The sequence below is a fragment of the Calidris pugnax genome, unplaced genomic scaffold, assembly GCF_001431845.1.
Source record: "Calidris pugnax isolate Ruff unplaced genomic scaffold, ASM143184v1 scaffold9, whole genome shotgun sequence".
Classification (NCBI taxonomy): domain Eukaryota; kingdom Metazoa; phylum Chordata; class Aves; order Charadriiformes; family Scolopacidae; genus Calidris; species Calidris pugnax.
Genome location: NW_015090778.1, coordinates 1,260,555 through 1,282,752, shown reverse-complemented (window position 1 = coordinate 1,282,752; position 22,198 = coordinate 1,260,555). Strand labels below are relative to the sequence as shown.

The 22,198-nt window shown below is 40.3% G+C and overlaps 2 protein-coding genes across 5 annotated transcripts in view; both read left to right on the top strand.

Annotated features, from left to right (window-relative positions):
* The window catches only part of TEX2 (testis expressed 2), a 54,641-nt gene extending 49,293 nt beyond the window's left edge, over nt 1-5,348 (top strand). For 2 of the 3 annotated variants that reach the window (XM_014953056.1, XM_014953065.1), the window contains exons 10-12: nt 1,859-2,068; nt 2,301-2,421; nt 3,278-3,459. In XM_014953056.1, coding sequence (XP_014808542.1) covers nt 1,859-2,068; nt 2,301-2,421; nt 3,278-3,400 — 454 coding nt within the window. In that variant the 3' untranslated portion in view covers nt 3,401-3,459. Of the gene's footprint in view, nt 1-1,858; nt 2,069-2,300; nt 2,422-3,277 lie in introns of all 3 variants that reach the window. The other variant, XM_014953048.1, reaches the window with a different exon arrangement.
* Nucleotides 5,349-7,630: 2,282 nt separating this feature from the next.
* ERN1 (endoplasmic reticulum to nucleus signaling 1) overlaps nt 7,631-22,198 on the top strand; it is a 36,335-nt gene continuing 21,767 nt past the window's right edge. The window contains exons 1-2 of one of the 2 annotated variants that reach the window (XM_014950781.1): nt 7,631-8,269; nt 19,597-19,708. In XM_014950781.1, coding sequence (XP_014806267.1) covers nt 8,201-8,269; nt 19,597-19,708 — 181 coding nt within the window. In that variant the 5' untranslated portion in view covers nt 7,631-8,200. Of the gene's footprint in view, nt 8,270-19,578; nt 19,709-22,198 lie in introns of those variants that run through there. The other variant, XM_014950790.1, reaches the window with a different exon arrangement.

The window sequence follows — 22,198 nt, the reverse complement described above, 5'->3', positions numbered from 1 at the left end:
AGAGCAAAGAGCAGCAATAAAGAGTGTTCTGCAGATTGAAAGGCAGCCGCTCTGCAGAGGGTTTTCCCGTGCTGGTCTATTTCTAGAGCAAAGAGCAGCAATAAAGAGTGTTCTGCAGATTGAAAGGCAGCCGCTCTGCAGAGGGTTTTCCCGTGCTGGGGGCAGTGTTCACCACACAGCACTCCTGCAGAGTGACCTGCACAGCGCTCCTTTGATGCCTTGGCCATTAGATTACAGAGAGAGCCAAGTTTTTGGGCCAGGGGACCATCCCCAGCATGTTTTGCCTGGTGGTAGAGCCAAGAACAGGATTTTGTGTGTGAACTAGAAATACTTTGTTTGTATAAAGTATTATACCCATATTGATCCTGCTGATCCCTTATTTCCAGTGTGTTCTTTTCTTTAAGAAAACAACTGTTGTTCAAGCCCAGCTTTCTTGCTCAGGGTTGTGTTTTCTTCTGTTTTTTTTTTTTTTTTTTTTTTTTTTTTTTTTTTCCTTGAAGGGCTTTGAGTGTCTGGGCTGTGCAATACTGCCCTCTGATGCTCTGCAAGAATTTAAAAAAAAATTTCCTAACCGTCAGTTTTGCCACGTCACTCCTTCGTTTGGCTGCTGTTCTGATTTATTTTTTTTTCTTTTTTCATCTGATTGAAATTATGCCATGCAATGAGAACTCTATAGTAACACTGAAATATGTCAATCACAATGTTTCCTATGTCTGAACACTGTGATTTTTACAGTGAATGTAAACCACGGACCAAAAGAAGGGTCCGTGATATATTTCCTTGGAGTTTTACTTCTAAAACCTTCTGAAAACTGTGATGAATTGTTGGAATTATTTCAATAGATTAACTTCATATATTTAAAAAATATATAGATCATATAAAGAACTCTTTCAGAACAAAGAGGCAGAATGAAGAATTTTAAAGTAAAATACTGAAAGAATTTCCTTACACCTTTCAAAAATCTGCATTACTATCACTATAGAATCTGATTAGAGATTAACTACTTTATCTGGGTGAAGTTACAGCTAGTAGAAATTATTTCACCCCTTTGATATCAGCCAATGAGTTTCTTATTTCGTGCTAAGGAGAAAGTTCTGTAAAAGGCTGGATAAATTTTTTGCCGGACAGGAAACAGGTTATCTCTGCTACATAACATAAAGAGCCACAATTTAGTATAATATAGTATGTGAAAATACACACACTAAGAATAGCATGTTTGATATTTCAGAAATGAGAAAAGACACATTCAATCCTTAAAGCATCTTTTTTAAAAGCTTTGACACTATTGCCAGGACAAGTGGCCTCCTCTTGCAAGCACGGTTAACCATTCTTGGAATATCATTCCACCTGCTGCCAAAATCACCTTCCTCTTCTTTTTCACTACCTTTATACTCGTTGTAAATGCTACAATACCTTAAATGAAAACCTTCTTGTTGGGCACACACTGTTAAATAGATTAGACGTGACGGTTGGGCCTTCTATGCTGATACATGCGTATGTCTCGGTGCATCTGTGTGTCCTCAGTTTTGTTAGAATGGTAATAGACAGGTTGTCACTTCTCACACCAGCTTGCTGTCATAAATGATGCAAGTATATTTGCAATTTTAAAAAATGTTGCATTTCCAATGCCATCTGGGAAGGAGGATTGTTCAGACTGGACAGAATTTCTGCCAGACACTTGTAGCTGGTATGTACGGCTGCTGCGTGGGGGCTCTGCTTGGACATGTACATATGTATCTGCTCAGAATTTTTATATCGAAAAATCTAATGATTTAATAGGAATTCCATGGGCGTCTTAGCAAACAATAGGTTTAAGAAAATCACCTTGATGTACTCTTTTTCTATGCTCTGTATAAAGGTATGTCGGAGGACATCGGACAAGTAAGATCATGAGAATTGTGGATAAAATTACTAAGTCAAAATACTTTCAGAAGGCAACAGAGACTGAGTTTATTAAGAAGAAAATTGAAGAGGTCTCCAATACTCCATTGCTGCTAACAGTTGAAGTACAAGAGTGCAGAGGAACACTAGTAATTAACATTCCACCTCCACCTACCGACAGGATATGGTAAGAGGAATTTACTGCGGAACTGGGCAGTGTTTCAGGTGTGTGCCTCCTCAGGGATTGCAGCTAAGAAAAAAGATAAAAGTAGCTGAAGTGGGTTCTGGAAGAGGTGCAATACAAACTAGTTCTCAATGAGGTAGAAACTGCTATTAGGAGAATGTTGACAGTTAACACATTTAAGGATGTGCTTTGTTGGAGAGATTATCATAAAACCTGTTGTGTCCCCTCTCCTAAGGTATGGCTTTCGAAGACCTCCCTACCTGGAGTTAAAAGCTCGGCCAAAACTTGGTGAGAGAGAAGTGACTTTGGTTCATGTAACTGACTGGATAGAGAGGAAACTAGAACAAGAGTTTCAGGTATGTTTCCCTTACTGAAAACATAAAGGAAATTTCATTAATGATAGTTTTGGTCTATTAGAGGGGTGGGGTTTTTAATTTTTGTGTGTCTCCTATTTCATTCAATGCTAGTCAGTATCCTCTGCTGCCCTCTGTTAAGAGTTCAGCTGAAACTCACTTCTGAGGTGATCTCAAGACCTCAAGATGTGTGGACCTGGACAGAATCTGGTTTAGCACTTGTCACAATGATTTTAGAGCCAAAAATGCCTTTTTTTTTTTTTTTTTTTTTTTTTTAAAAAATAGGTACCATGTCAGAATTTGTAGTACTTAAAAGCACCCAGGATCTTATTTTTATTTAGATGATAGAGGTCAAACTACCATCTGGAATTAAGAACACATAAAGCAGTAAGGTGTCCTGTTACTACTTCCTATAAAATAAAATTACTTTTAAAAATCACATTGACTGTAGTGCAAAATAGGAAAAAACCTCCAAATTTACAAATACTTGTAGGATAGGAAAAGAGTTTACTGGCCAGATACCTTCCGGATCTCAACCTGTACAATCAACCAGAAATCAAACCCGCTTATTTCTTTAAAAGTACAGTTTGAAAGTATAAGGGTAAGAGCTGAGAAAGACACAAAGTTAAGAAATGTTGGTACGTTTCTTGTGGTGCTATTTCAATTTAATGGAAAGTGCAGAGATCTTTGTATTTCTGAGCTTCATCTACAGCTGCAACACAACTAAATGACTTGAGCCAAATAATGCTGAACTCAAGAATGTGGAAATTTTTTGCATTTTTTTAACTTAACAATCAGTAAACTAAGGTTTCAAGTGGCATATGTAATGTAACTTGATTTAATTGCATCCTTTTCACAGAAAATCTTTGTCATGCCAAACATGGATGATGTTTATATTCCTTTAATGCACTCAGCCATGGATCCCCGCTCCTCTACGTGCCCTCCTCAAGACCTGATCACGGAGGCCCCCGATCAACCATGACATGTGAAGACTCTTGCAGTTTACAGTATTATAAAAGTTATTCTCATGGTTTTATAAACTGTGCTGTAGTTCTCATCCTTAACTTGTGCCACTTCCCCCCCCCACCAAGGACTGCCTATAACCATACCTTTGTGCTCACTTGCCTGGTTATTGTTCCTGTGTACTTCAGCGACATGAAGTTTCATTCCATTAAGCAGTTGATTTATTTTCGTACTGGCTGCCGTCAGGATTTTAACTCAGAGGCTGAGATGACCTGTTCTTTGGGGGAGGGAGGAGGAACCTAATTGTAATAGATCAAGGAGCTCGTTGACACACCTTTTGTTCAGCTTATGTTTTCATGCTGTGTTAACCTGCATTAAAGCATTGAAAAGGTTGTTTGGCAGCAAAGGAACTGCGTGCCAAATGAAAAAAATCCTAAATAAGGAATGAATTTATAAAACTGGAAGAATATTTTTCTTTCTCAGGCAGTTGGAGGTGTAGAATGAACTGTTTTATGTTCTTTCACTTCTGCAGTCAATAGCTTGTGTCAAGCAATCGAAATATGAAATGCTTTCAGGATAAAAGAATGTAAATTGGATGTATAGGTAATATTGTGATTCAATGTGGTATATACATATTACTTTTTTCATACAGAACTTGTGCTTTTTTTGGGAAGCAAGTAGCCATAAAACACACACAGCTATCAGTGAAAGTGGGACTGTCAGATTTTTGTAAATGAGGAGGAAAAAGTTGGTAAAGCCATGAGACCAAACCATAGCAAGCCGCCTTATAGTGAGGTACAATCACCTTGGTTCATAATTAATTCTGAATGTTTATAAAGACATGAGCACACACATAAAATGTCAATACTGCACATGACCAGAAGTACTTAGTGACCCTTCTGTGCATAGAGCCTCTCGCCGCAGTGAAACACAAACCTAGTTTTTTTTTTTCCTAGAGGAGAGTTTGTTGCTGTGATTCTTTTCCATTGCACTGTGTTTACACGCGAAGCGTGGGACCCGATTCTCACGTTACAGCCCTGAAACTCCAGGCATCAAATCCCTTGATGTTTGTGCAAACAGCTGTGACTGAAAGATTTGGACCCCACGTGTGGTTTCTTGGACTTTGTGGAATAGGAATTCAAGCATTGCAGTTATTCAAGCTGATCGCGATGTAATTAAAGACTGTTTCTGCTAATTAACGGCCAAAACTATGGGGGGAGGGAGAACTGCCTTTTATTTCTATCCGGTATGATGATTCAAGACTCAATGTATGCAGTAAATTCAATTTTTGAACACTACATATCCACTGTTTAACACATGTAATATTTTTCTGATACTCAGTGTTGCCAACTGTTCATGGATGTCAGAAAACCTTTTAGTTTACAAAGAAGGTGAGTTTTGGCTCTCCTTTTGTAACATGATTTGCTTTTTTTTTTTTTAGAAGTAATTTTTTAAGAACTTTTTTGTACGTTGTGTTGTCACATATGATGTAAATCAAAATTTCCATGTGTAACTTGATGATTTACCATCTCTAAATGAAGCTATTATATTGAAGGTTTTTTAAACAGCACCTTGCCTGAAACATAAAAGAAAACTAGCATTTAATATATTTAAAATTAATTCTATATTTGAACACCTATTTTGGTTACCTTTAATTGAAATATGAGTAGGTTATATTTGTTACCTGAACTCCTCCTTGACCATTCCAGGCTGTGTATATTCTGGGGTTTGCTCTGATTATGTAGGCATTATTTGCCTTTCATGAAGTCTGCATGTCTTGTACGCAGGTCTTTTATATGATTTAATTTCTATGTGCAATAACTAAAGTCAAAGGACTAGATGCACTAATGTGTAAACAGATTTAGACTTATTACACAAGATTGTCATATTGCACTTCATAAACTGTGGGTAACTACAATCTGCTTGCTTTGTTTTATTAAATAAATTTATCCCATGTCAAACAATTACTCAGAATTGCCACTGTCTTCAAGTAATTTTCTATGTGCTTTTCAGGTTGGTTTTTTTATATACCTAAGTTGTTCTTGGTGGTTATGGCATGTGATGATTCTAGATTTAACAAACACTGAGACTGTTCTAGCTCTAATAAGTAAAAGCTTAAATACTTTTACTATAGTGAAAAGAAACTAAATTTCACTGTACCAGTTATGAACATGCTTTAAAAATGTGGGGTTTTCACTTTACACCTGTGAAAACCCTGAAATGACTCCCAGAACTAGAGAACAGAGGTACCTCCCCCCATAGTAGGTTTGGTGAAAGCCTCTCTGATCTTAAGTATCTTCTGTTACTGTCTTCCTAGACTCGGGTACTGCTCCTGCGTGTCCAGTCCTGTCATCAATGGGAGTACAGAGATAAGCACAGTTATTCCTGTATATAGAAAAGTTAACTCCGGCCTCCCTGCCAGCAGGGCAAAGTGAGTGAAGATGGGAAAGGTGAGGGAAGCTTAAATTAGTGGAGTTATTTCCCACTTGGTTTCTAGATCTCTCTTGTGGTGTGCATGAAGGATGACCAACGCTAGTCACCACAGGTGGATGCATTTCTCCTGCTTTGTAGTCAGCTCACCTTCACCCAGGTGCTTTACTCCTGCAACACCTGGGCAGTGATCTTTTGCTACTTACCGGTTTTAAATTCCCTTTACCCATATCTACTTCCGCAACTCCTCTGCCCCCACACCCGGTGCCTCCCCCTCAGGCCGCGGCGCCATTTTGGGCGGCAGGGTCGGCCCCGCGCCGGGGCTGGCGGACACGGCTCGCCCAGACGAGCTGTCACTTGCTTTTAAAAGCACCACCCGGGTCGGGCCGGGCAGCACCAGTTATGAACAAGCGCTTCGCTCTAGCACTACAGCTTGGCCGGCGGCGCCGCGGGCAGGGCACCCCGCCGGGTCAAAGGCAGTGCGGGCAAGGGACGGACGCGCGCGCAAAGAACCAGCCGGAGACGTTCGCGGGGTGGACACAGCTTTATTTTCTAGGCCGCTCCCCTCCAAGGCACGGAGGGAAAAGGGCAGTAGGCTTGCTTCATGCACAACCGCAGTCCCATGCGCGGAGAGACCCCAGCCCTCCCGCACTTGCGCTCACCTTTCCCCGCCGCGCTGAGAGAAAGACCGGACTTCCGCCTCGCTGCCCTTTATAGAGCGGGGGGGGTGGCACCCCGCCCCTCCTTGTCTCGCCCAATAGGATTCAAGTCCGGGTGACACGTGCTGATCCGGGTGCGGCTGCGCGCGGGGGTGGGCGGGGCTGTCGCGCGCAGCGGCTGAGGCGGGGGAGCGCTGAGATGGCGGCGGGACGGGGAGGCCGGGTCTGAGGAGACCGGTCAGTCCGCGCTTGGGACTTAAATAGTTTGTTTTCACAAACAATAGTGCGCTTTATCTTTATTAGCTTGCACTAGCACTTTGTTGCTGTTAAGAAATAGGGCTTGGTGTTATAAACGTAAAAGCTTAGGCCCGGGTGGGGCCTGAGGGCAGCCCACCTCAGAGATGGCTCCTCTCTGAGGAGAGGTGTCGGGAGGGCGTGGGGGCAGAGCTCCTTTTCCCGGCCCGGGGGGCCTCCTGCCGCCTCAGCCCCGCCTGGAATGTCGGCCCTACCTCCTGAGAGGCCCTTTGAGTAAAATAACTGCAGTTTGATGGTGGCACACGCAGTGTTGGCACAACTGTTGCCATAGCGCAGGCACAGCCATGCAGTAGGTGGCCTGCCCCTTCTCAGATCCAAGGCCACCACCAAGAAACACGTCAGTCAGTAGCGGAGAACTAGAATCTTGGTGTGGTTTGTAGCTCCGGGATATTTTTTATGTATTCAGACTTGGGGGGGTCAGATCATAATTGTGTCTCATGCCCGTATAATCAAAGGCACCCTCATTAAAGGAGGGAGCTGCTGGAGCCGATCTGTTCCGTGCCTTTTGCACGCTTGGTACGCGGTGTGCTCTGCGGCTCCATTAATGATAGCACTATTTGAAAGCAAACAATATGTAGCAAGGACAAAGTGGCTTTGTTATATAAATAGGCGCCTGAGAGTGAGGCCTTTGCCAAGCAGTGTAAATTCCCTCTCTTCTTTTTAAAGCTTCCTCCATTTCATTCGGTGTTTTTTTGTGTTTATCTGTTCAGAGGAGCTTGGCCTCGATTTATGGTTCAGAGAGGCACGTTCTTTTGGTTGGTTTTTTTTTTTTTTTTTGGCGCTTATTTAAGGCATTGCGAGGCACACCAGGGTCAACAGTGACTTTGTCAGAAAGAGGAGCGATGCCAAATAAATTTGGCTGGCTTGGCTTGGAAAATGAAAAGTCAATAGGGAAATTGTCCCAGGGCAGGGCAGTGCCGGAGGAGAGAGGCCATTTGTTAAGCCTGAATTTACCCACGAGGTTATTTAAAAAATAACAAAAACCAAACCACCCCCAGCAGCCGCCAGCGAGGGGGCTAAAATGTCCAGGGCTCTTGGTTGACCCCCTCCCCGGGCTCAAGCTGTAGTTCCGTCGGGGCTGGGCACAAACCGGGGGGGGGCTCCGGTAGCAGAACGAAGCCGCGGGGCCTCTGAGCCGGGCGCCTCCCCCGCTGCCGGCCCGAGGTGTCCCGGGCAGCCCCGGCGGCGGAGGGCGGCCCAGTCAGCGCTTCCCGTCCTCGGCGGCCGAAGCCAGTCCAAGTCAGCGCCTCCCGCCCCGGCGAACCGGGGGCGGTGCAGTCAGCGCCTCCCGCCCTCACCGGCGGCGGCTCCGCCCCGCCGGGCGGGGATCGCCGGACACGCCGCGGCCGGCAGCCAGCGCCACGCGTGGGGGGGGGACAGGGGAGAGCCGGCCGGGCCCCCCGCGGGTGGCAGCCATGGAAGCGAACCGCCGCTGCCTTCTCCTCCTCAGCCTGGGCGCGTTGCTGCTGTCACCGAGGCCCGGGGTAAGCTGAGCCGGCCGGCCGGGCCTAGGGGGGCGGTGGGGAGGGCAGGGACAGCGGCGGGGGAGGGTGGGTACGGGGCGACCGAGCCGGTGAGCGCCGGGGGAGGCCTCGCTCGGTGTAGGCCGGGCGTTCGTGGGGCCGTGTCACCCCCCGGCAGAGCGGGGGGACACGACACGGAGTCTGCTCCGCCCGCAGAGAGGGGAGCCGGGGGGGGACACGGAGCCACGGTAGGTGGGCTCCTACCAGGGCTTTGCCAAAAGTTTGCCCTGTGTCTGTGTATGCGCAGGGGTGAGAGGCTGCGGTGTATCAGCCTGACCCAGCTCAACAGCTGTGAAGTGTTGCACCTAACACCGTACCTGAACGTGTAGCATGTATAATAATCCCTGAAATACAAAACTGCAGTTAATTTCCCGTAAAGTAATCCCGTGAAAGTAGGACAAAGAAACTTTTGGGAGCTGAAACTGTGTAGGTGGATATAGGAACTAGTGACACATCCTGGATCTTTGCTCTCTCCCTTCATAACCAGGAAAGGGCCTTGTTTTCTTTCTGGAAAAAACCGCCACATTTGGATATTTGTTGATATCCAAATAAAAATGATTAGTTATGTACACTGTATATACTATCTTACAGCATTTTGATCATGCTGTTTCCAGAGCAAAGATAGCAACATGCACTAAATGTATGTGTGGTTGGTAGGTATCCAAAAAAGACTACAGTCTAAATTCAAAGGTGAAATACAAAGTGCACAAGTCACCGCCCTACAGAACCTCTTAAGAAATAACTAGGTTGGTATATAAAGTATTGCATGGAGCAATAAAAGCACAGTGAATAGTGAAACTGGTGTAAAGCAGATGGAATGTGGAGCAGATTATTTGTATGGAGGTAATAATTTTGAACAGTGTACTTTAAAACGGGTGCTGTCTGTTGTGTGTGTACTGAGATGGAAAACAGTCTTCAAAAATTCAGTTATGAAAGGTGCTTTTCTTTGTAAATTCTCAGGATTAGGGGACGATGAAAAAGCCAGCTGGCATGTACTGTTTCCATTATACTGAATGGAGGAGGAAAGTTTTAGTTTATGTTCTTTGATGGATTGTTCATTGTTACCTGAAAGTGCTGGTGTAATACGTGGGGTTATAGTTCAGGTTAAGCAAAGCTGAAGGCTTTGGTTTTTGCCTGGAATACGATAGCTCCGCTCCCCTTCTTTAAATGTAAACACATTTAGTAGTGAAGCTGTGTAACATACCAAGTGTTGTCATTTCATCAGGAAACTGGAAAAAGTTAAATGCAGTCTGTCAACAAATCTTATGTTAAAATCTTTATTGTAGAGGGCTAATGTCTCTGTCTTAGACTAACTATAAGGTTGGACTGATATCTTCAGGGTCCTGTAAGGTTTGAGATTCAGATTTTGCAAGGAAAACACTGATTTGCAGCTCATGAAGTTTTAAAAATAGTACTCAATAAGAATACTAAAAGTACTTTTGAATCAACAGATTATTACTAAGCTGTGTATAATTTTACTTGCATAGTCACAAAAACCTAGATTTAGGGCTCTGGTAGAATTCAGCCCTTTTTTTTCTCTAGATTAGTCTTGGTCTCCCTGCCCTGCCATCTTACCTCAGATCAGTATCTGATCTCAGGTTCTCAATTTCTGTTTCTTTTCTTGGCTCCTACTGTAGTCCTTTTGCTCTGCCAGTGGCTGTCCTCACTGTGACTTCCACGTTGAAATCTATTCCATCCTTCAGTGCCTTTTCAGAACTAGCTTTAATTTCTGTGAACTCAGTCCCAGTCATCTCACCTGTGATTAATTCATTTAAATGGGAAAGGCTTATTTGGAATTACTGATGTCACTTGAGTAATAAATTCCCATGAAAAATACTGGCATACAATTCTTGGTATTGCAGTAACATGCAAAACATGACGTTGCTTCCAGATTTTGCAGATTGGGTTTTCTGTAGATTTCTAAGAGTACTGGTGATGATCCTGGATTTTCTTTGATAAATGTACTTTTGTTACTTTATATCCCAGCTTGAATATAGTTTTCCCATAGTTTATATTAGATGCTCATACAAGAGCTACCTTTCCTGTCTTTTCTTTGTAAGACAAAATGTTGTTTCTTACTACTTAGGTGACACAGCACATAGCTCTTGGAATTGCCCTGGTGATGTATGGGGACACTTTATAAAAGGGTGACATCTCAGATACAGCAACAAGAAATGCAGTAGAGCTGTCAGTAAATAAGCAGTCACTGTAAATATTACACAGCACTGATCTACAGCTCTCTCTAGTTTTCGTGAGCCATGGATGGTCCAAACTGTGCCTGTTTCTCTTTTAACCTGGAGTCAGTGCAAGTCAAAAATAACGACCTCTCAGGGATTAAACTGGCATTTAGAGCATGGATCTGTTCCCTCTGCAGGCTGTGGGACTGGTGTCAGTGCTCTGTTACAGGTGCACAGGCAGCACATGTGGCTGTTCTTGACATGGGAAACCCCCAGCATTAGCCAGGTGGCTTTTCTTCTAATGTGTGCTTTATCTCAGCCTGAGGTGTTTGGCCAGTTAACTGATAGGCATGAAACCCTGTGCCAGACAGCAGAAGATTTTAAAGAGGATGTTTTCAATCACTATGTTAATTAACATGTATGTGTTTTATTTGAGTTGCAGATCTCCTCGGTCACTTAAAAAAATAGAATATTAGGGTTTAGGGTTTTTTTCTGGGGGGAATGCAAACTCATCTTGCACACCTAAAGTTATCACAGACAGCTCTGTCCTGGAGTATAAATTCATTGTTTATAACTCTGTCATTCTACTAATTTTGTTTGCTGGTGTTCTTGTGAATATTGTAACAAGTTTTGGGTTTACAGAGAGAAAGAAGTCTGAAAAGTTACCTGAGGTTTTATGATGTAGAGCACCACTCACAGTTCAGTCAAGTTGGAGGACAGCTGGAGCAGACTGGATCTCCCGTAGTTCTCAGTTTTTCCTATCGTAATATGAGTGAGCATATGAATGAAAAGTTGCTGGAACTGGGTTACAGTGTTGATGAGAAATAGCTGACAAAGACACGTTGGAATTTAGTTTAAGTTGAAAATTTCTGCGGATTTCATTTTGCTTTCTAAATAAGCTATGATTTATTTTTTGTCAGCTCTCTTTCATACATTAACTTTCCTGAACACTATATATTTAACTATACTGAACACACAGCACCCCCACCCCCAATAGTTTACTTTATTTTGCGAAGAGTTTCTTCGTGGTATAGTTTTATCATGCATGGTGAGTTTACCCTCTAGCCTGGCAGTGTGATCAGAGAAGAGCTGTCAAAACCAGGGCAATGAATCATATGCTGTCTGTGATGAATATGCCAATTGCTTGCAGTGTGCTCTAATGTTTAAAGATATTTTGCCTTGCATCCTTATTGGTTGTGGTTGCAGGATTGTAAATTATGGTATAGACCTTTTCTTACTGAGAGGAAAGCATCTGGTGCTGTTAATGCTGAGGTTGTTTTTTAATAGTTTTTTCGTAAAATGCAAAGGTACAGTGTGATATATGTTAAGCTGATTATGGAGTGAGGATTGTAGAACATTTTTCCTCGAGTGATTATATATCTTGTCAACTTTTTTTGTTTGGTAAGCTAGGCATTACTAAAGAAATCATGAGGATATAAATTATAGTTGGCAAACCATCCATCCTTTATCATCTATCAGACCTTACAAATTAAGTTTGGTGCATATGTATTCCTACTTAAGACTCAGAAAAGAGACCATTATTACCTGGTAACACGCAACAATCTGATTTACTTACCAGTGGGCACTCAATTATTTCTATGAAACCAGTAGCAATTCTCAGAGACAGCATCCAGTGTCACTATGAAGTGTTTTCCTGTGCTTTATTCATACCTGAAGAACCTCTTGTGGTATTACCCCCACAGCAAAACATATTTCTAGGTTACAGAACGATAACCTGAAGAAACTGAGTGGCCTGGTTTTCTTTCTGTCTGCTGTTTCCACTGACTTCAGTGGGATTTGTACATACTTGGTGACCTGCATTTCAAAAGCACTGTTTTTAAGCAGATAAATTAATGGAAAAAATTCTTCCTGTGGGGATCTGTTTTCTTGTAACACAATAAACCAAAATAGGGCATTGCTCTGCTAACTCTTAAACTAATTTGAAATGTTGCGGTGAGTGAAGATAATATCGTCTTTGACACTGAACTGTACCATAGACATAGACAAACACCCCAGAACTTGTTCTACAGCTTTCGCTGACCTTCGTTTGACTCCATGGGTCCTTCAGAATTGTTTTGAGTCATTTTGTTACTTTGATTTCTAAAACCGTTCTATCTAAAGATGTGGTAGATCTGGACCGTGGAGGAGATTCTTATGCGAGGGTTAACTAGTATTTATAAAGTCCGTTTCTATTTCTATTTATAAAATGCTCTTTGTAGTAGATAGTATATTTCTATTCTAGCTTAAAAATACTATTTTTATTTAGTGCCAAATTTTAGGCTGTTATGAATTATTAGCAGTGAGCACTTCAGAGCACTTGTCAAAGTTGAACTAAATGAGAGCTTGAAAATTTATGTTTTGAATCAAATTATTAAAAATTAATTCTAAAGAAGTCCCCAAGTAATTTCAAAATACTGTAAATCCTTGACTTAACATCACTGTTGATGTGGAAGATTATTATGAGTACAGACTGTCAAGGCAGTAGAAACTTTCACTGAATTCCAAAGAGGGTAATTGTTAAAATAGACATTATTGCAAATAAAATAAGAGAAGACCCAAGCCAGGTTTTCCGTCTCATTTTCTTAAAATAAGAGAAGACCCAAGCCAGGTTTTCCTTCTGTCTCATTTTCTCTGTTCACTAAGTTCAGTTCTTTTTGTGTAGCTGTTTCATGTCCTGACATATCTTTCTTGTGGTCAGTTGTTGTATCTCTTCAAAAATAAAATTGCAATATGAAATAAAAATCTATTTCAAGAATTTCCATTGCATCACAGCAGTTGAGACCCACCCCTGCAGGGAGGACAGTATCTGTGTCTATGCCAGTATTTATAGAGTTTATCTCAGGACTGAGATAATTATGTTTTTGTGTTGGAGAATGCTCTTACATACTTCACACAAAAATGAAAACAAGTTTGGCTTGTACATACAGGTTTTTATAATTTTCATAACTTTTCATAACAGTGCTAATTCCAGGCTTTAATTAATCCATTAATCAATTAATTATAAAGCTTTGTGTTCAAAATAAAGTCTATTGAGTACTTGAAACCTTGATACTGCAGTCTCTAACCACTGATAAAAGTCACTAATAAAATCAGGAAAAGGTGTTTTTTATTTCTGAGTCTAGGTGAAACACAGGTAATTATTTAAATAATCTGTTCATTTTTATGATTATTGTTTTATGCAATTTGAAATAATAAAACCTTGTATCGATACTGTTACACTAACTTCCTAGCCGTTTCTCCAAGAGACTTCTGTAGGTGTTGGTCAAAATAAATTAGCAATATTGCATTGCAGTATTGCATACATTGCAAAGTATGAGTGAATGGAAGATTTTTAACATATGGTATTTTATGTAGTTTATCTGTGTGCAAATGCAGCTTTAGAAAGGAAGAAGTAATGAAACGTTTCTTATATTCAGTCGTTCACCCAAAGAAGATGGTATCTCTGACATGTAGGGTTGCAATGACCACATCAATGTGACTTTGATGGCTGAATGTAATAAACCCCTTCAAAAGCAGTGAAACTTAAACACAGGCTTATGGAGAAGATGAAGGAAGGCATTAGAAAAAAGTGGTATTAAGACAAAGCCAGTTAGAATGGAGAGCATGAGCTTGGCAGGAGCAGGGATGCTGCCCAACTGAAGGGGAAGGGTCCATGCCCAAAGTGCTGGTAGGCACCATAAAAATAGTAGATGGGAGTGTCACTTTTTCCCCCAAACCAAGGATGCTACACTGAAAAGCTTAAAAAAAAAAACTACTCAAGGATGCTACACTGAAAAGCTTAAAAAAAACTACTGTAATTTCATGATCTTAGTCATATCTGAAAAGTTTCTTGGTCACTCTGCCTGTGGGCAAGATTCAGGTGTTCACCTGGTATATACTTGTGTGAATAGCTTCTTCAGCTTTGGTTTTCTTTATCGTTCTGCCTATAATCTGGAAGGTAGATGTTCAGAAAATTTTTCATACTCCCATGACAGCAGAACATGTGGAGGAAATCTGCACTTTAGTACTTTCTGATTGGTCCCAAGCACTAGCAAACTTCTAAAACGTCAGTAATCTGGAGGACAGCACTGATTACTGATGTTTTGATAAGAGTTTCAGAGCTCATATTTAATTCCATCATTTCTTTAGTCTTGGTGCCACAACAAACAGATATTCAAATGTTAAATATGAAAATGTTAAATCTGCAGATCTACAACAAGTGGTGTTCTATATACTATATATTACTAATATTTGATAGCCAGCCATAGTGTTGGTGGTTACTTACAGGCACATTTTCTGTGAAAATGATACACGCTTTATTCACATCTCAACAAGAAGACAGGAAGACAACATGCTTTGTGGAGAATATACTGATTCTGTGAGATAAGAAGATAAAAGATAAGAAAAACTTGTGCAGAGAGCAAAGTTAGCCTAGAAAAACAGTCTTGGTTTGGAAGCTGTGGTGGATTTGCTGTATGTTGTGTTTTATTTGCAAATAACCTTTAACACTAGTCATTGCGTTCTGGATGTCAAATTCCCACCTGCAATGTAAAGGAGCTTGAATAATTTTCACTTCCTGCCTTTAACAGTTGTGTGTTCTTGCTCAACTTACCATGTTTCACTCTGGATGTCCTGCCTTTAACAGTTGTGTGTTCTTGCTCCACTTACCGTGTTTCACTCTGGATGCAGTTTCACTGTATTTGTTATCTAAAATGATCAATTTGGAGAATGGATGGTTTTGGTGTATCTTTTTGCATAAGAGTAGCAAACAGAGTCATTCCAGTCTTTTAAATTAAATTATTTTGTTCATGGAGCAGGTTTAGGGTAGATAGATCTTCATGAAGAAGCAGGTATTTCTTGTGTTCCCTGTGGTGTATAACGTACAGGATTTATACCATATAGATTGTTGTATTGAAATATTTTCTAAAAATGTTTTCTACCTTACCCATGAGTCTGATAGGAGACTAATTATATTCTCTGAAATAGGGATGACTTTTTTTGTGAGTACAGCTGCAGTGAAAATACACATTTGTTTGGTATGAGAAAGCTGAAATGTGCTTGTCAAAAGTCTGAGTAAAAGGCAGTTTATAAGGAGCTGTTGAAATGTTGCAGTTCATTGTGATTTCTTCTTTGAACTCACAGATGTGTAACACGCACTTTAAATGGCTACCTGTGCTCTGATGTTGGGCAACAACTGGCAGTTGAGAATGATGGTTAATTAAATGCAGTTAATCCGACAAGAACAATTTGTTTGTGCAATTAGTTGAAATTCAGAATCGGATTATTCATTCAGTGTCTTCAGTTTGTGGAGGTTTTTTGTTTTGTTTCTATTTTGTAAGCCCTGAGCCCTTGTATGCAACTGAGGCTTTCAAGTGATTTCATTTATCTCAGGTAATATTTAAATAAATTAAGTAACCTTTACATCTTATCTAAAATGAAAGCATGGAAATACATATACTTTTGTGCGTGTGCATTAAGTATATATATTACTTTAAATGCAAATTGACATTTCAACATTTTTGTGTACAGCAGGAAGAAATTCCTTACCTATCATGAATCTGTGTTGACCAGAATTGTTTGAATTTTTGATTTGGTTTTGTGGTTTTTTGTGGTTTGTTTTTGTTATTTTTGTAAAATATGTTGAGAGCTTCAAGTGAAAATTAATATATGAGTGCAAAATGTTGCTGCCCAAAGGAGTAACTTTTGACCACTGTCCATTGCTTCTTGTTTCCATCACAACACTGTTGGAAGACTTTTATTAATAGCTTGAAAGCAGAATGATTAATAATGGCTGCATGAGTGTCTTTGGACTCGTGTGTGGCTCTACATGTGTACACAGGTTTTTGAGGATGGCTGCTGTCAGTTATGGCTCAAGATCTAACCCCTGTATAAAAGGAGTATGAGAAGTTACCTGGCATTTTGTGTGGTGTCAGGGTGTTCCCTCCCTATTACCTGGGTGGGGGAGAGCTGAATTCACTTCCATGGGAAAGAAAATCAAATAGACAGTTCCCTATTCTGTTAATCCCAATTGTTAGTTAAATATTACAGCAAACCGGAAAGCTGGGATGACTGTGGTGAAATTTAATGACCTTAATTTGCGAGTGGCAGACACTGAGAGCCAGAGGAAGAAGTCAGAATTGAGCTCCACTGCAGCAGTAGTGCCTTAAAAGGAATTAAGAAAGACTGAAAATAAAATCATAAACAGTATATATCACTGGTGTCACCCAAAGAAGTAACTCCATGGAGAAAATGTTCTAAGATACGGAGAATTTCCTAATAGTTGCTCCTACTGCTGGTACCTTATTGAAATGTCTTTTCATGCTCAAATAGCTTACACGTGGTGAGACCGGTTCAATCTGCAAATCTTCTAATTTTTCTGAGCTTTAAAGCAGTTTGGCCTGCAAAGAGAAAGAAACATGTTCAAATGCAGCTTTTTCCAGCCTCCAGGTATTCCTTGAACTGGTATCTTTTTGGGGCCACATCCCAGCCCACTCGCAGAGCACTCTGGAGTCCACACTCGCACTGCTGCGGTTCATTGCCTGGCACCAGTGATCAGTGAGGGAATTTGACAGTCTGATGCAAGTCAACGTTTCAGAAGCGAGGAGCACTGACATTGCTCAGTTAGTGTCTAGGCATATTAGTTACTGTAATTTTTAATTATTGCAATATTATACAGGAAGCAGCTCTTTGCAAAGAAACCATGTCTTTTGCATAAAAGCAGTTATAAAGATGTCTAGAATGCGACTCAAAGTGTCCCTTATTGGCTTTGTTCAAGGATAGTTTTATGCAGGCAGCTAGGCAATGACAGATTTTTTAAAAAGTAAATGTTGATGGGGAGGCAGATTGAGCCTCACAACTAGATGGCTTTCAGCCCCAAATGGATGTGGTGATGGAATGTGGGTTGTGTCTTCCCATTCTGGTTGCAGAATCAGTGTGTCCGGCTTGTTGAATGCTTATTTAAGGAAGATAAGAAGGCTGGACTAGTTGATTATAAATCAGCTACACCATCTTGAGTTGTTTTGGGAGCTCATGTACAAAAAGACCTACAGGGCAAAATTTTCATTAATTACTTTGATACAGTGGCTGCAGTAGTTTGCTTCAACAAAAGTAATATTTTTTACAGAAGAATGAGAACTCGTAATTCTACGATACTGCTTCTCTTTGCTCTTACATACAAATCAGGTCATTAGGCTAGAAAGATACTCTTAAGTTCAGTTCTGATTAGTAACATCTCGAGCTGCATGTTTTGTATGCCAGCATGAGAGAAATTGTTATTCAGTGTCCCTGTTTGAACAAACACTGCAAAGTTTGGTTCCAGATGCAGCTGTAAATATTTTATTTAAGTGCAGATGTCTGTGCAGCCTGCATAATTTAAGTGCAGCAGATAATGAAAATTGTATTTGTGTTAAGATACATCTTTTTTTCTGGACCTCTAGCAGTTATTTCTGATCTGTGGTTTGTGTATTGTTGATTTGTACTTTCATTTTTTCTGCACTGTGTGTTTTACAATTGTCTGTTCCAGCTGTATTCATTATGGCTGGAAAGAAGCGTGTATAATATTTATAGGTGAGACCTGAAAGTTATTTCTTTTTTATATTATTCTTTTAGCTTTATGCTTTACCTGAAAGTTTAATGCTTTAGTTGAGTTGCACTAAAAATGCATAGTTTTCCAAAGAAACAGTTACTCCTAGACCCATGCATTTTATATTTGGCAAATGTGTATTTTGCTTTGCAGTAATTCTAACACGACTGATCATTATTTTTTACAATTGAAGTAATTGAAGACATTATTTATTATGCAAAATGCACACACTTTCATTTCATGAACTGTGGTAGGTTAAGAACTATATTTAACTGTGACACTTCCTAAACATAGCAGGTGGCACGCAGATGAGCAGGGCAGATCCAGCCTACGAGGGACAAATTACTTCAGTGATAACTTGAGAAATGGGTCGGTCTTATGGTGTGTGGGATCATCTTTAGGCAGGAAGAGAAAAGTAGGCATTAATTGAACATGTCTTTTCTGCTTTGTTCAATGAAACACCTTAGACGTCGCCTCCCTGTTCCTGTGATAGTTACCCAGTTCTGAGTCCTTGGTGTTTGTGTGATGCCATTTTAATAAAATGACATGCTCTGCAATAGCCAGGCTCAAAAGCCTCTTGGGCTGTAAAAATAACAGCAGGCATCAAACAGATCTGTACCCACACACATAAATACAGAGTGATGTAAATACAGAATAATTTGAATGTCAAATTGAGGTTTGAATCCTGCAGCTGACTGCTTTCTAGGAGATACCTATGGATATGTTAATACATATGGGCTTTTTAGACAGTGTTATTTACTATCTACTACAGAAATACAGTACTGGGAGACGTGAGGTACGCAAATACAATTAAGAGGCTTAACAGTGTGGATCTCCTCCAGAGTTTAAGCTGCATCTATCCTAAATATTTTGTCCTTGCTCAAAGACAGCTTTCATGCTTGCAACTGCAGCCTGTCTCTCAGCTGCAGTCAGCCATGTAGAATATTGATCACCTTTCAGTTGTATTTATCTGTGTTATACCCACCCAATGTCTTTTCATCTCTGGGGGACTCAACCTTGGGAAAAGTATGTTTTATTTACTTGGTAGTAGCATGGTATTGACATCAACACTGAGATTCTCTGAACGGCTTTGAAGGTCCTTACCCAAGCTATCCTACCACATAGTCTTTGTATCAATTCTTTCCCAGATCAGGCCTATCTCTGGTTTCTCCTAACTCTAGCACAAGAAGACTTTAATATAAAATTCAAGACAGAGGTTGATTTGTAGATAGATTCTTCATTTAAAACATCTCCTAGTTTGTCTCTAGGGGAGCTTAGTACAGTAAGCAGTTCCATAACAGTGACAGAAAAAAAAAAAAACCAATGCAAAAGAACAAACCAGAAAAAACCCCAAACCTACCACAGAACTACCCTAAAACTACCAAAGAGAAAACCCCAAAACCAAAAAAATTCACTGAATTCAATGGGACAAGAAAGCTGTCCAATCTGTACGATTAAAAAGAAGGATGATGTTCTAGGCAATGTAATGTATGACAGTTATGAGTAAGCTCTGTAGTAATTACATGAAGTTTATGGGTTTTGTTTTTCAGAACACCAGCTCAGTAACTGTGCCAGAAACACTGTTGTTTGTTTCAACTCTTGATGGAAGTCTGCATGCTGTCAGCAAGAGGACGGGAGCAATCAAGTGGACTTTAAAAGAAGGTGAGGAGGAGGTTTCCAGATGCCCTCTACTCAGGAATGGTAGTAACAGTCAAATCAACTGATAATTCAAATGTTGTAGGGCCTGGTAAATAATTTGCTTATTTTTCTCTTGCTTCTGAGTTAAGCTACAGTATTTCCCAGGTTTATGTTGGGGTTTTTTTTTGCCAGAATGTTTAAGCTGGGGTGGTATAATTGGTAGGTAACATGTTTTATGGGAATGAGCACAATGTAAGGAAGTGTAGAACAGAATAGATGTCAAATAGGAGTGTCAACTGGTGGAACAAGTAGCAAAGAGTTTGCCCAGTCTGTCTCTGGAATACCCTACATCCACTGGTGCAGTGAATCGTGCAAACCTCGGGTCTTTTTTTCCTATAATAGATGTTTAGGAACAGCACAGTTTTTTAAATAAAAGAACTACACTTGTGTTAAGAAATTTAACATTGTTCAGTGACTGGAAGTGATTTTGTAATCTTAATTACTGAGCAGAGCTCTCTCTGTCTTCATGAAAAATTCAATATTTAATACAAATTTGTTTTAGTGGGACTGGTTATATGTGGTAGAAATGATAGCTGCACTTTCTCTTCACTTCAGGAAATAAATCAGAAAGCAGGTCAAATGGAAAGGAATCACAGTGATTGCATCATTCTGTCCTCTATTTTTAAATCTGATGTCGGTTTAGTAGGTGAGCTGAAATGGTAGGAAATGGATTGTGCATGTCTGATGTCTGCAGTACGACCAGTTGTTCTTATTTGTGAAGCCATTCATATATGAGTGCGAATCTACCAGACAAAAAGTTCACTTCATAAATGAGCAAAATGCTTTTGGAGCATCTTGTGGAGTAAAATGGAGTGAGCAAGTATTTTCTTGAAGGATCTTTGTTGATAAGTGTGATTATATTTTCTCCCCTCTCCTCTTGAAATTTAGACCCCTACTTTCCCTGAACAGGTTTGAATAAAAGAAAAAATATCAGCCTCTTCCTTTCTTGTTACTACTGGGTTTTGATTGTCATTCAGCTGACATGAGCATACAGTACATAGTCCTATCTTAGAAGGATATCGTAACTGGCATTTGTTTGCAGCCAGACTTAGTAAGTGGCAAGAGGTTTTTTGAGGGAGAAATGAAGGCACTTTGGAAATGAGGAGGTTCTTGGTCAGAGTGTATTGCTCAAGCAACTTCCTTTGTTTAAAAAAAAAAAAAAAAAAAGTTGCAAAACTATTGTTGGTACAGTGGAACTGCCAGACTGGATGATCTAGTTTTATAGCTTTTCTTTTTTTCTTGTTGTCACCAACTATGTGTTATTCTCCATCTTACGAGGTGTGTTCAATAGCTTTTTGCAAAGTACTTACTGCCCATTAGTTTATTTCTGTGTGACTGAACAATGCACAAGGGTCAATGAAAAAGAATAAATTAGTGGTAGTTATCATTGTTATAAGATGCTTCATGAGTTAACTTAGTTAAGCGTACATAGAACAAGGGCCTATACATACAAATTGGCAAATGAATTTGGAATTGGAAGGCTTTTATTTATTTTTGCAAAACTGTATTTGTTGGTGATCACCCTGTGGGTGGGAAGCCCAACAAAGATGCAACAGTGTTGGAAACTAATAGCCTGTGAAGCTCTTTACCATCTTGCTATGCTAAATCCCTGGAGAGATTTAACAGTAGGGAGTTCAGTATTAATATTAGCATAGAAACCCAGTTGTTTGGGGTACTTTCTCTGTCAACAATATGTTTGTATTGTTATAGAGAATTACCCAGTGAGAAGATGAGTGTGTTGCAAGCACATGCAAGCACTTCCAGGTGCTGTTTTACCCTGATTGTCAGACAGTGAACCATGTGTTGGGGTTCATGTGCTTTGAGAAGCTGTGGAAGTCACCTGAAGTGCTGCAGCGGCACTCGGCAGCAAGAGAACGTTTGCACTTAAGCAGCGAGGTGTTTAACAAAGGGCTGTTCATGTGCATTTTATTTTCATTGGGGGAAGAAACAAGGCGGTGTTCATTATCAGGCAGTACTTAAACATGAAAATCTTACCATGTGTGGTTTGTTTTAATTTAGCACTGTAGCTTATCTTAGGTATGCAGAGTAAATGAGCCAGTGGTTATCACCACAGTAATATGTTTGGGTTTCCTGCTTTCATGTAGTGCTGGCAAGGAAGGCAGTCTGAATACTTGTGCTCCCCATAAAGCAGGCAAAAAAATGGGTCAGTTAGTAATAGGACTCTTGATTTCAGGGTGAGCTTTAAGAATGTGATTTTTAAGACTGCCCTATTCCCCCACATCTTTGTAAAAATCATCCTGTACATCTTTGTTAACTCAAGAGATTAGGTTAATGATCAGAATATTGAACTTTGAGATGTTAAGAATGTAGTGTTTCATACTGTACTCCTGGACACAGTATTTCTCTGTTCTTCTGACAGTAACTTCTGTGTGTCCTTCTGTACTCTTCAAAGCGATCTCTTTCTTTTCATTTGTCAGCTCCTTAAAAGCTTTT